Source organism: Chlorocebus sabaeus, chromosome 8 (genome assembly GCF_047675955.1).
Source record: "Chlorocebus sabaeus isolate Y175 chromosome 8, mChlSab1.0.hap1, whole genome shotgun sequence".
Classification (NCBI taxonomy): Eukaryota; Metazoa; Chordata; class Mammalia; order Primates; family Cercopithecidae; genus Chlorocebus; species Chlorocebus sabaeus.
This window is the reverse complement of record NC_132911.1, coordinates 21681901-21693335: the sequence shown is the minus strand read 5'-3', so window position 1 is coordinate 21693335 and position 11435 is coordinate 21681901. Positions and strand designations below refer to the sequence as shown.

At 55.7% G+C, this 11435-nt stretch overlaps 1 protein-coding gene across 1 annotated transcript in view; it reads right to left on the bottom strand.

Annotated features, from left to right (window-relative positions):
- Nucleotides 1-887: 887 nt before the first annotated feature.
- The window catches only part of BMP1 (bone morphogenetic protein 1), a 47479-nt gene continuing 36931 nt past the window's right edge, over nucleotides 888-11435 (bottom strand). Inside the window, exons 16-20 of the mRNA XM_007961873.3 lie at nucleotides 11223-11348; nucleotides 6205-6332; nucleotides 5672-5885; nucleotides 3506-3756; nucleotides 888-1619 (exon numbers count right to left, since the gene is read on the bottom strand). Of these exons, the coding sequence (XP_007960064.3) occupies nucleotides 1485-1619; nucleotides 3506-3756; nucleotides 5672-5885; nucleotides 6205-6332; nucleotides 11223-11348 (854 nt within the window). The 3' untranslated portion in view covers nucleotides 888-1484. The remainder of the gene's footprint in view (nucleotides 1620-3505; nucleotides 3757-5671; nucleotides 5886-6204; nucleotides 6333-11222; nucleotides 11349-11435) is intronic.

Sequence of the window (11435 nt, the reverse complement as noted above, 5' to 3'; positions counted from 1 at the left end):
GCCCCTGCAGGTCCAGACAGCATCTGACACAGCCTCAGGAAGGATCCAGGAAAAGCCTGTCAGTCCACTGAAGGCTCTAGGAAACACTGGGGCTTGCAGCAGGCCACCTAGCTCTCTCTGGACCCTGGGAGCAGCCAGCTCGGGCATAAGAGCTGGGGCTGCTCTGGGCTTTCTTTCCCTTTGAGAGCCACGTAGAAAGAGGGGAGAGAGGGAACTGAGATGTGATTTCTCCTCCTGGCCTCTGGGAGGCACAGGTCTGGGATGGGGAAGCAGGGTGGGCAATGGCAGGAAGGAGGAGGCCGGACAAGACAGCTTTGGGTCGCCTGGGAAGAGGGGCCAGAGCTGGGATGTTTGCTCAGTGGCTGCTGAGCTCTGGCTCTTGTCTCCACGAAGACAGGGGGATCCATGGGGAGCAGCACTTGGCATCTGACTGGCAGGAAGGCAGGCACCAGGGGCCAACTGGACCTGTCCTAGCTGATGTGGGTTTTCTGGCCCCCGTTTGCTCACCTAGGTGGACACCCTTGCAGCCCACCTGCTCCTTCCCCAGATGCAGAGACAGAAAACCCAGACGGACAGACACCCCTGACCCCTTTCACATCCTTCTTCCCTCCCTACCAAACAGCCTCTTTATGGAATGTTCCACCCCTCCCCTCATGGGGGAGGACCGCAAGCAGAGCATGTGGTGTGTGTGCACGCTGTGATGGGTGCCTGCGAGAACATGTGTGCCTGAGTGTGAAATCACAGCCTCGGGGGCCTGGGATCAGGGGAGGGAAGGGCAGTCCACAATGCCAGGTGCCCTGGCCGCGTGCCGGCCTCCACAGCAAGCCCATACATCTGGAACATGACAGCCCCGCCCCCACGGCCCAGACAGCATCTGGCACAGGATATTGGCTGTAACACTTTCGGTTTATTGGCTGTGGTGCCCTGGTGTGGCTGACCGGCCACTGGGCCTGAGAGAAGCCCTGTCTTGTTTCTCCATCCCCTCCCCATCAGCTTCCCACAGCGGCTCCTGGGGGACACACACAGACACTTGTGCCCCAGGAAACGGGGGGGTGTAGTGGGGGCTCAAAATAAAACCAAATCGAGGCTGGAGCAGGGGTGGGAAATGAACATTACAATGAAGATAATGCCCCCGGCGATACACAATACAGCGTGTAGACACAGGGACGGCAACGGGGTCCTGCTGACATTCCTTCTTGCCACCAGGCAGGGCCCCCGAAGAGAGGAATGGTGACTTTGAAATGTCTTGGGGAAGCTCTGCTCCCCAGCCCCGGCCGCTTGCTGGTTGAGGGGTTGTGGGGAAGTGGCTTACGCCGGAGTCCAGTTCCCCCCACCTCCTATGGACAGTCTCACCGGGCCATTGGCCCTGCAGGTCCTGGGGCCTGGGGGAGAGGCATGGTGCGTCGCCTTCCGCCCACCCCCACTGTCCAGTCTAGGTGACCAAGGGCAGCAGGCTCCGGTCCCCGCCCCTGTTCAGGCAGTGGTCACTTCCTGCTGTGGAGTGTGTCCTGGAACTTGGTGCTGGTGTATCGCAGGTGGAAACCTTTTTTGGTGATGGTGTCATCTGAGTGGAACTTCACCAGGACAGAATCTCCCGCCGAGTACACCTCCTCAGGAGGCTGGCAGAGAAAAGGGATGGGGTAAGGCGAAGGAAGAGGGGCTGGGGCTGCTCTCCTGTCTCCCCAAGATCCCCGGCTCTGAGGGGCAGGAGGCTCCCGGGCAGCCACCAGATTCTCCCCGCTCCTTGAAGCGTGGGGCTTCTTGCTAGTTTAATGAGGAACCTGGGGAGGGGAGAAGGCGTGGGCTGAAGAGAACTAAGTTCCTGTAAACCCAGCTCTACTATAACTACTAACTGAGTTGTGTAGTCTCAGGCAAGCCACCTCCCATCTCTGGGCCTCACTTCCCTCAGCCACAAACAGGAGCAAAAGCTCTCTGCTCTCCATGCCTAGGACGGGTGCTAGGGAAGAGCAAAGGACCGGACTGATGTCAAAGTATTTTGCAAAGGGAGGGGTTCTTTGAATGGCATGACTTCCTGCCGTCCCAGCAGACTCTTAGGGAAGACCGCACGGCCACTTCTCTGCTGGAGTGTGGAGGAAGTTTTGGGGAGAAGCACAGTGTCCCCCAGACCTGGACTCTGCCATCCCTACACCTCGCCCCGCCTCTCCTCTGGCACCTGGCCAAGGTCTGCTCCCAGGCCCTTCTTAGATGCCTCCTGCAAGCCTACTGAGTGAGGTCAGCCGGCAGAGCATCGGACGTCAACACCCTGGCCTTCCAGGCACAGAAGAAATCATTTCTGAGAACCTTGAGGACATTCCCAGTAGTTGTGCCAGGAGGCCCTGATCCTTCCCCAAGTCCCTTTGGTGGACTCAGCCTGGGGGAGGTCTCTGGAAGAAGATACCTGGGGACATCCGATTTCGTGTGTGATTCAGAAGAAAGAGCAAAGAGGGGAGGGGACACTAGCCTGGCAGCCAGGGGACACCAGGGCAGCCAAGCTGCTTCAGACTCCACCTTGTCCCAGCCCCTGCCAGCCACACGAGGGCTGAAGCTCTGCTCCTGGGGAAGGTTGGGCCAATGCTGGGTCCAGCAGCTGCTGCAGCTTCCAGGAGCTTTAACCCTTCCTGGGGCACCCAGGCTGCCTGGGACACAGCCATGAGATAGGCAGGGGACCAGGGAGGTGACAGGAGGGACAGTGTGTTTCAAAGTGCATGCAAGCGGGTGTGCCTGTGTGTGTGGGGGTGTGTGTGTGTGTGAGAGAGAGAGAGGGTGGGGGTGGGGGGGAAGAGAGAGAGAAGGGTAGGAAGAAAAGTCTGTCTCTTTGAAATCCTCAGGAAAGGACAAGAAAAAAAAAAAAAGAAGAAGCTGCAAGCTCTTACAGGGAGGAAAATAAATCCTCCGCATAAGGCTAGCCCATGTCCTTAGGTAAAGGCCCATCAAGTTGAATTTTGCTCATTGCCTCTGAATGTGCCATTTTATGGACCAAGAAGCAGTGCCCAGGGGCCACTGGGACAGCAGCAGGAAGAGCTTTGGGACAAGCTGGCCTCTCACCAGGAGGAGAAATTGGCAGAGGAAATGAAAAGGGTATTTATGGCTCCAGCAAAAGGACTGGTGAGGGCCACTCCGCTCAGGCCCCCTGTCCCCGACTCCGTTACCAACCTCTGCCCCCCATTTCAGGCCCTCGTGGGCTGCCTTGGAGGAGGCGTAAGGAAAGGAGGGACAGGGGAAGCTCCATCCCCTGCAGGCCCTGGCCAACTGGTTCTGAAGCAGGCCTGGGTCAGAGGCCATAGGAACCTCTAGGTTGCCCAGAAAGGACTGGGTTTCCTAGGTTGGGGATGAGGCAGTGTCTTTGAGCACCCCCAACCAGGCTGGGTCTCTGGGTGCAGCACCACACACATGCTGCACTCAACTTCCGGGGCCTGTGTGGGTGCTAGGTCTTGGGGATTGGGACAAGAAGGGTGGAGGACAGTGTGGGGCATGGGGCCAGGAGGGCAAGGGGCAGGGGCCTCACCCCTGAGCCACAGTAGCGCCCCAGCCTGGGGGCTGTGCTGTCGTAGCCGTCGAAGAGCTCCATGTAGTCGTAGCCGCAGTCAGTTTCCTCCTCCACCTCAAAGGTCTGGAACACGAGCTCCACACCGTAGCCTTCCTCGGCCACAATGACCCACTCACAGTCCACACCCCCAGGGTAGTTGTTGTCGCCAAACTGGGCGTGGGAGTAAAGGTCCTTGGTCTTCACATCTGCCCGTACCTGGCCCCCGCACTCTGTAGAGGACAAGATTGGCCACCAGCCCTGAGCACCGGAGGTGCCAGGCTCCATGGCGCACCATGCCGAATCCTCACGGCAGGATGGAGGCCTAGACGAAGGCCACATGGCCAGTGATGGGTGGGTGGGGGTCTGGCCCAGAACAGTGCTCTGCTGCCCCATCTCTAAATAAAGGGACCTTGGCCCTAGGATGAGGGGGACAGGCGGTGAGGCTCGCTGAGAGGAAGGCAGCGTGGAGCGGCGGCACGAGGCACCACACACTTTGTCTAAAGAGGACATTGCTCATTTGCTCCAGCTGACGGCTGTCATGGAAGAATGTGGGCCTGGTGTTGCCGCAGCTTCCATATTCAAGAGAGAAGCCGTACATCTGGGTTTTATATGAAAACCTCTAACTTTTAAGCGTTGGCTCACATTTAAAAAAAAACACAGCCTGGGCCAAACATAGCAGGTCTGAGGGCCAGATGGAGTTCCAGGCCTCCGGTTTGTGACCCTGTGCTGGGAGGGGCAGAGGACAGTGCATGGGGCCACCCTACTCCCCAGGCCTTCTGGCCTCTGTGCACCTGGCACTCAGGTCTCCCTAGAGGAGCTGGGGAGAGGGCCAGGTCGGGCTGGGTCAGGGACTGAGTTGAAGGGGAAGAGGAGAAGCTGTGGACCATCAGCTCTGGGGATGCCCTGACAGGTGGCTCAGGACCCAAGAGGACACTGCAAAGCTCCCGCGTGGCATCCTTGGTCTGGCACTCAAGGTGTCCCCCTGGGCTCCAGCCTTTCTCTGCAGCCACATCATTCCCACAACCTGCTGTCCTCACACACCCGTTGCTCCGGCCAAACCAAATGACCTGCTGTCACCTGGGCACACCCTGGGCTTGGGCTGGGGTTGCGTCTCTGCCTGGGTACCACCCCCTGCCTTGAATGCCTCTATCAGCTCATGCCCAGTTAGGCCGGGGTACCTTTCTTCCTGCCTGGCTCCCTCTTGGACTCATGCTGTCACAGGCAGTGCCTGCCTTGTCTCTCTCTTGGACTGTGAGTTCCTAGTATAGGGTTGGGAGCAGGGGTGAAGGGCTCATGCCTGATTCAGGTCACGTGCCCCTCAGTCCTCTCACAGAGGGGAGCTCAGTCCATGGCTGCTGAATAAATAAGCAAGTGAAAGCCGAGCAAGCCCCTCGAGGGCTGGGATCTTTGCTTGGTCTGTTTGTGGGACCTGCATTTAGGATACAGCCTCATCCATACTACGTGTCAATAAGTATCAGGAGACTAGGCCGGGCATGGTGGCTCACGCCTGTAATCTCAGCACTATGGGAGGCCAAGGCCAAGGATCACTCCTGAGGTCAGGAGTTTGAGACCAGCCTGGCCAACATGACGAAACCCTGTCTCTACTAAAAATACAAAAATTAGCTGGGCATGGTGGTGGGCTCCTGTAATCCCAGCTACACAGGAGGCGGAGGCAGGAGAATCACTTGAACCCAGGAAGTGGAGGTTGTAGTGAGCCAAGATCAAAGCACTAGGCTCCAGCCTGGGCAACAAAGCAAGACTCCATCTCAAAAAATAAAAAATAAATAAAAATAAAAATAAATAAATAAATAAATATCAGAGAATGAAGAGTATATTGTGAGTTGGTGTGTGGCTGGGCTGCTGCAGTGGCCAGCATGCTCTCAGGGGGACCTCTGGGGGCTTTCCTGTCTGTCCCTGAGTTCCCTAACCTCTCCTGCCCGTCGTCATCACTGCCATCCTAATCCCTAACCACATCCTCCTATCCCTGCCTGGTTCTCAGGACACGATGTTTGCATCACCCACACCCCTGGCCCTGGGTCACAGGGCTCAGTCCCTCTATGCCTTCATACCCGCTTTGTAACCCCCGACTCTACCCCTGTCTTAGAGACCAGGCTCAGTGAAAACTCCCACAACCAATGACAGCACCTGTGGCGTGGGAAGCCTGGAAGCCCTTTCGCTGGACCGAGTTATCTGAGTAGAAGCGCAGGAACATGCGGCTCCCTGTGGCCAGGACGGGCTCAGGCTTCTTGCTCCCACAGAAGCGGCCGAGGACGGGGGCCTTGGCGTCTCGCCCGTCGAACACCTCCAGGTGGTCATAGGCACACTCAGGCTGGGACTCGATGTCCATCTCCATGAAGGTCTAGGGGGATGAGGAAGGAGCACAGATTAAAAATTTGCCTGGAGGGCAGGTGGGGCGAGGACAGGGGCCCCAAACCTAGGCCTCATGGACACCCATGGGAGCGGCCACAGCTGGGGATGACAATGAAGGAGGGCCAAGGAATAGGGCAAAGGCAGGGATGCCCCTAACTTATACTGGGAAAGGGGCTCCGTCCAGGTCAGACTTGGGGTCTCCTGGGGATAGCAGGCCTCTGGGCTCAGCCTGCAGCCTGTGTGGCTCTGGGCAGTGCCTCTGACCGGGGGTGGCCACACCACATAAGGAGTGGGAAGGGGCCCCTTACCAGCTTGACCCGGTGCCCGGGGGTGCTGGAGATGGCCCACGTGCACTCCTTCTTGCTGGGATACTTGTCAGGCCAGTTGGGGCTGGTGATGGTACCACTGGTGGATGTCACCTTGTGGTCACAGCCGGCTGCAGGGAAGTGAGTGACGAAGGAGATAGAGAGGGACCCCAAGCTCTAATGCCTCCTGCGGGGAAGGCCCTTCCCTCCTGCCCCGCTCCTTCCTTCCATCTCTTGTCCCACTTATGAACTGGATGGCAGGCAGGCATCATTTCTTTTTCATGAGGTTATCTGTGTCTGGGGAAAATCTAGCTGCCTGATTCCTACGAGAGCCTTGAGTGAGGCCTCACATGGCAGCACTCAAGAAACAGCCATCGCAGGCTCCCCTGGACAACCCCTGGACCTTTGTAGGTATTGGGCGGGCCACAGTGGTCACATCACCTGTGCCTCTCCATTTTTCTTTTCTTTCTTTTTTTTTTGTTCGAGATGGAGTCTCGCTCTGTTGCCCAGGCTGGAATGCAGTGGTGTGATCCCTGCTCACTGCAACCTCTACCTCCCAGGTTTAAGCAATTCTCCTGCCTTAGTCTCCTCAGTATCTTGGATTACAGGTGTGCACCACCATGCCCGGCTAAATTTTGTATTTTTAGTAGAGATGGGGTTTCGCCATGTTGGCCAGGCTGGTCTCACCACCTCAGGTGATCTGCCCACCTTGGCCTCCCAAAGTGCTCGGATTACAGGCATGAGCCACTATACTTGGCTAATTTTTGTATTTTTAGTAGAGACAGGGTTTCACCATGTTGGCCAGGCTGGTCTTGAACTCCTGGCCTCAAGTGATTCATCTGCCTTGGCCTCCCAAAGTGCTGGGATTACAGGCATGAGCCACTGCACCTGGCTGACCTGTGCCCCTTCTTGAAGCTGTCATCTACTGATCTCCAGCAGCCTGGACAGTCACAGGGGACTTTGACACCTGACTCAGTTCTCCCCACCCCCACTCCTGCTACCCGCCCAGGTGAAGTCAACAGACACATAATGGTCCACCCAAGACGGCCTCTCAGTTCCTTGAGGGCTTTGTCATCATCCACTGTTTCTCCACATCACAAACACATCACCCCTTTGTGGCCACTTCCTGTTCCTTGGGGTGCTCAGGACCTCACCTTCCTGACCATGGTCATTAGGCTTCATTAAAATTAAAAAACAAAAACAAAAACCGGTTCTCACTTTGCTACCCAGGCTGGAGTGCAGTGGTGCGATCATAGTTCACCATAGCCTTGAGCTCCCAGGCTCGAGTGATCCTCCTGCCTCAGCCTCCCGAGTAGCTGGGACTACAGGCATGCCACCTGGGTAAGTTTTTTCATTTTTAGTTTTTGTAGAGATGGGGTCTCACTATGTTGCCCACGCTGAACCTCCCTGGTTTCAAGCGATCCTCCTGCCTCAGCTTCCCAAAGTGCTAGGGTCACAGGCATGAGCCACTGTGCCCGGCTGGCCTCTTAGTTTTAGAGAGACCTCCAGGGTCTTGATCTTTCCATTCTCTCCCAGTATTTCCTCCTCGACTGACTTAACTGACTGCAGGGCTGACCACTCAGCCTGCTCCTCTGCACCCTGCGTGGCCCTGCATCTCCGGCTCTGCATGGCACCATCTTAGAAAACCCCACCTGTGGCTCCAGCCTCACCTGGGCCCCCAGACCACTTGGCACTCTGGATTTGGCCTTTACCAGCTCCATCTCTCACCTCCTTAGTAACTGCTGCCAACATCCAGCCCCCTCCTCAAGCCACTGTGTCAGCTCCCAGTGGTAGACCCCCTCTCTCCTACCTCCTGAGAAAGCCAGGGCCCTCCACTATGAATGGTTTCAACCTCCAGACTCTGACCTGCAAACCCACCTGCCCTGCTGCCCTGCAGCCTCAAGTGTCCCTCCTCCCCGTCAGGATGCACTGCCCTTCTGGGAGCCGCAGCTCATTGCTGCCCACACCTGGGAACACTCACACCACAAATGATCCAGCCTCACACTCTCCCTCAGCTCTGCAGCCTCAGAACCTTCACACATCCTGAAAGAGCTCTCCCAGGCCCCTCCAGCTACACCCCATCCTCTCTCCTTTTCTTTCCAGCTTGTCTTCCGGAACACTTGCTATGGCCACTCTCACTGCCGATCTCCTCAATCCACGGCAATCTGACTTCTGCCTCTGAAAAGCATGGCTTCCCCGACTCAATTTTTTTTTTTTTTTGGTAGCCGGGGGTGGACAGGGTCTTGCTCTGTTGCCCAGGCTGGAGTGAAGTGGCGCGATCCTGGCTCACTGCAACCTCCGCCTCCCAGGTTCAAGCAATTCTTGCACCTCAGCCTCCCAAGCGGCTGGGACTACAGGCTTGCCATGTTGCCCAGGCTGGTCTTGAGCTCCTGAGCTCAGGCAATCCGCCCCCTTCAGCTTCCCAAAGTGCTGGGATTATAGGCATGAGCCACCACGCCCGGCCCCAACTCAAATTAAAAAGCTGATGATCATTATTCATGATCATATCATCGGACATGTTTCACTCAGGGAAACAGGCGGCCAGGCACTATGGCTGGTGGGGAATAGGATGGGCAAGATACAGCATGAGAGCCCCGAACACAGGGCCCTCGCAAGTCCCTGGTGGAGGCAGGTGAAGCTCTTGTCTACCCACACTTGAACCATAAGCTGTCACCATTACCCATCGGTGAGTTCACACAGCTCCCTGCCCTCCCTCTTTGCGCTCTGGCCTTCCATGCCCCCTGTGTTCCTTGCGCGCCCATGTCTCTCCCCAGCTAGGCTGCAATCTCCATGGGAACAGAGGGGCTCTTGTCTTGAATTCCCTACATATCTTTGCAAAGTGCTGGGTCCTCTGTAGGAATCAGGAAATGCTTACGGATCTGAAATTAACCTACCACCTGAGTAGGAAACCACACGTGCTTCTAGGGTGAATCAGCAGATGGAAAGGTAAACAGTCCATCTTCTCCAGGAGCTTCACCCCTGTCCTGGCTATCTTATGGATTCTGTTCTTTATCAAACAACCTTTTGACACAACGGAGTACAGAGGCAGAATGCAGTGTAGACAACATCAGTATAAGGTCCCCTCTGGCTAGTTCCATGACTCAGGAACTGTGTATTTGGGAAGCCTGAAGTCACAGGGTTGGAAGCCCTCGACTGTCCACTGGTTCACCATCGAGGCCTTCGGTTCTGTGTCTGCTTGTGAGCAGCGCATCTGTTTATACTGGGTTGTCAACCTAACCGGGGTAGGAAGAATCACTTGCCAAGCATGGTGCTAAGGGCTCACAGCCATGTCTATAAAGCTTAGTACCTTGCAAGGTAGGCATCATTTTTATTATTTTTTAGTTTTTGAAATGGAGTCTTGCTCTGTTGCCCAGGCTGGAGTGCAATGGCATGATCTCGGCTCACTGCAACCTCCGCCTTCCAGGTTCAAGCAATTCTTCTGCCTCAGCCTCCTGAGTAGCTGGGATTACAGGTGCATGCCACCACGCCTGGCCAATTTTTTGTATTTTTAGTAGAGACAGGGTTTCATCATGTTGGTCAAGCTGGTCTTGAACTCCTGACCTCAAGTGATCCGCCCACCTTGGCCTCCCAAAGTACTGGGATTACAGGCGTGAGCCACTGCGCCTGGCCTATCACTTTTTATCATTTCATGGATGAGGAAACTGAAACACAGAGAGGTTGAGTGACTCACCCAAAGTCATATAGACATTCAGTGGTAGAGGCAAGTCTATGTTGTGCTGCTGGGATTGGACACACCCAGCAGGCAAGGGCCACAGGGGAATCCCTGACTTAGAGCGGGTCTGTGAGGTATCAAGGCCCAGGAGGTATTAGGGGATACTGGTGATACCCTGAGAGCTGTTTTTATTTTGCTTTATTTATTTATTTATTTATTTATTCCCAGTCTGTCACCCAGGCTGGTGATGCCCTGAGAGCTGTTTTTATTTTGCTTTATTTATTTATTTATATTTTTATTTGCTTTTCCCCACTCGGTCACCCAGGCTGGAGTGCAGTGGTGTGATCTCGGCTCATGCAGCCTCAACCTCCCCAGACTCAGGTGATTCTCCCACCTCAGCCTTCAGGGTAGCTGGGACTACAGGCGTGCACCACTACACCCAGCTAATTTTTTGTATTTATTGCAGAGATGGGGTTTCGCCATGTTGCCCAGGTTGGTCTTTAACTCCCGGGCTGAAGCAATCTGCCCGCCTCAGCCTCCCAAAGTACTGGGATTACAGGTGTGAACCACTGCGCCGGCCTATTTTACTTTATTTTTAGTTTAAAAACCTGTTTAAAAATAAAATAGAGACAGGGTCTCACTATGTTGCCTAGGCTGGTCTTGAATGCCTGAGCTCAAGCGATCCTCCTGCCTCAGCCTCCCAAAGTGCTGGGATTACAGGCATGAGCCACCGAGCCCAGCCTAGAGTTATTTTTAAATGTGTGCAGGGCTTCACTGCCAGGAAGGCAGTGGCCCTGTTCTGAGCATCCCCAGGGGTTATAAGTGTGACCGATAATGGTAACAGATGCCATTGTGCTTGCAGTGAGCCAGTCCCTGCTTGGGGCATGTCAAGCTCCCAATGCCCCTCTGAGGTGGGTACTATTATTCTTATCTACATTTTACGCAGGAGCAAACCAAAGCACAGAGAGGGTAAAGAGTCACTCAAAGGCACACAGCTAGCGAAGCAGCAGGGCTGGGCCAGGCCACCTGGCTCTGGAGACTGTGCTCTTACCCACTATCCTTTCTTGCCTCTGTGCCAGTAGGAAGTCACAAAGAGACTTGGACATGGTTTTAAGAAGCGCAAACTAGAAAAGTCTGAAAATGAAGCCTCGAAGCAGCCGTGAGCTCCTCCTCTCCTAATGTGGGCAACAGAAGTGAGTGTGTGACATTGCGGGAGGGGGAACGACGGGGCCTCAGAGATCACTCCGGCCCCAGAATCTAAACGGAGGCTGACAGAGATGACCCGCTGGCCTTCCACTCCCAGCAGCAGGTCCTTCAAGCCCAGACGCCCCTGGCATGCAGCCCGTACCTTCTTTGCAGTCGTGCTTGTTGTCATGGAGGACGAAGCCACTGCGGCACTGGCACTCATAACTGCCGAATGTGTTGACGCAGTCCTGCTGGCAGCCGCCGTTATCCTTGGAGCACTCGTCCTTGTCTGCAGGGGAGCAAATAAGGGCAGACGCTGGGTCTGTGCAGAGCTGAGGTCTGGACGCCCCAGGGGAAGTGGAGGCCTGGCTGGGCT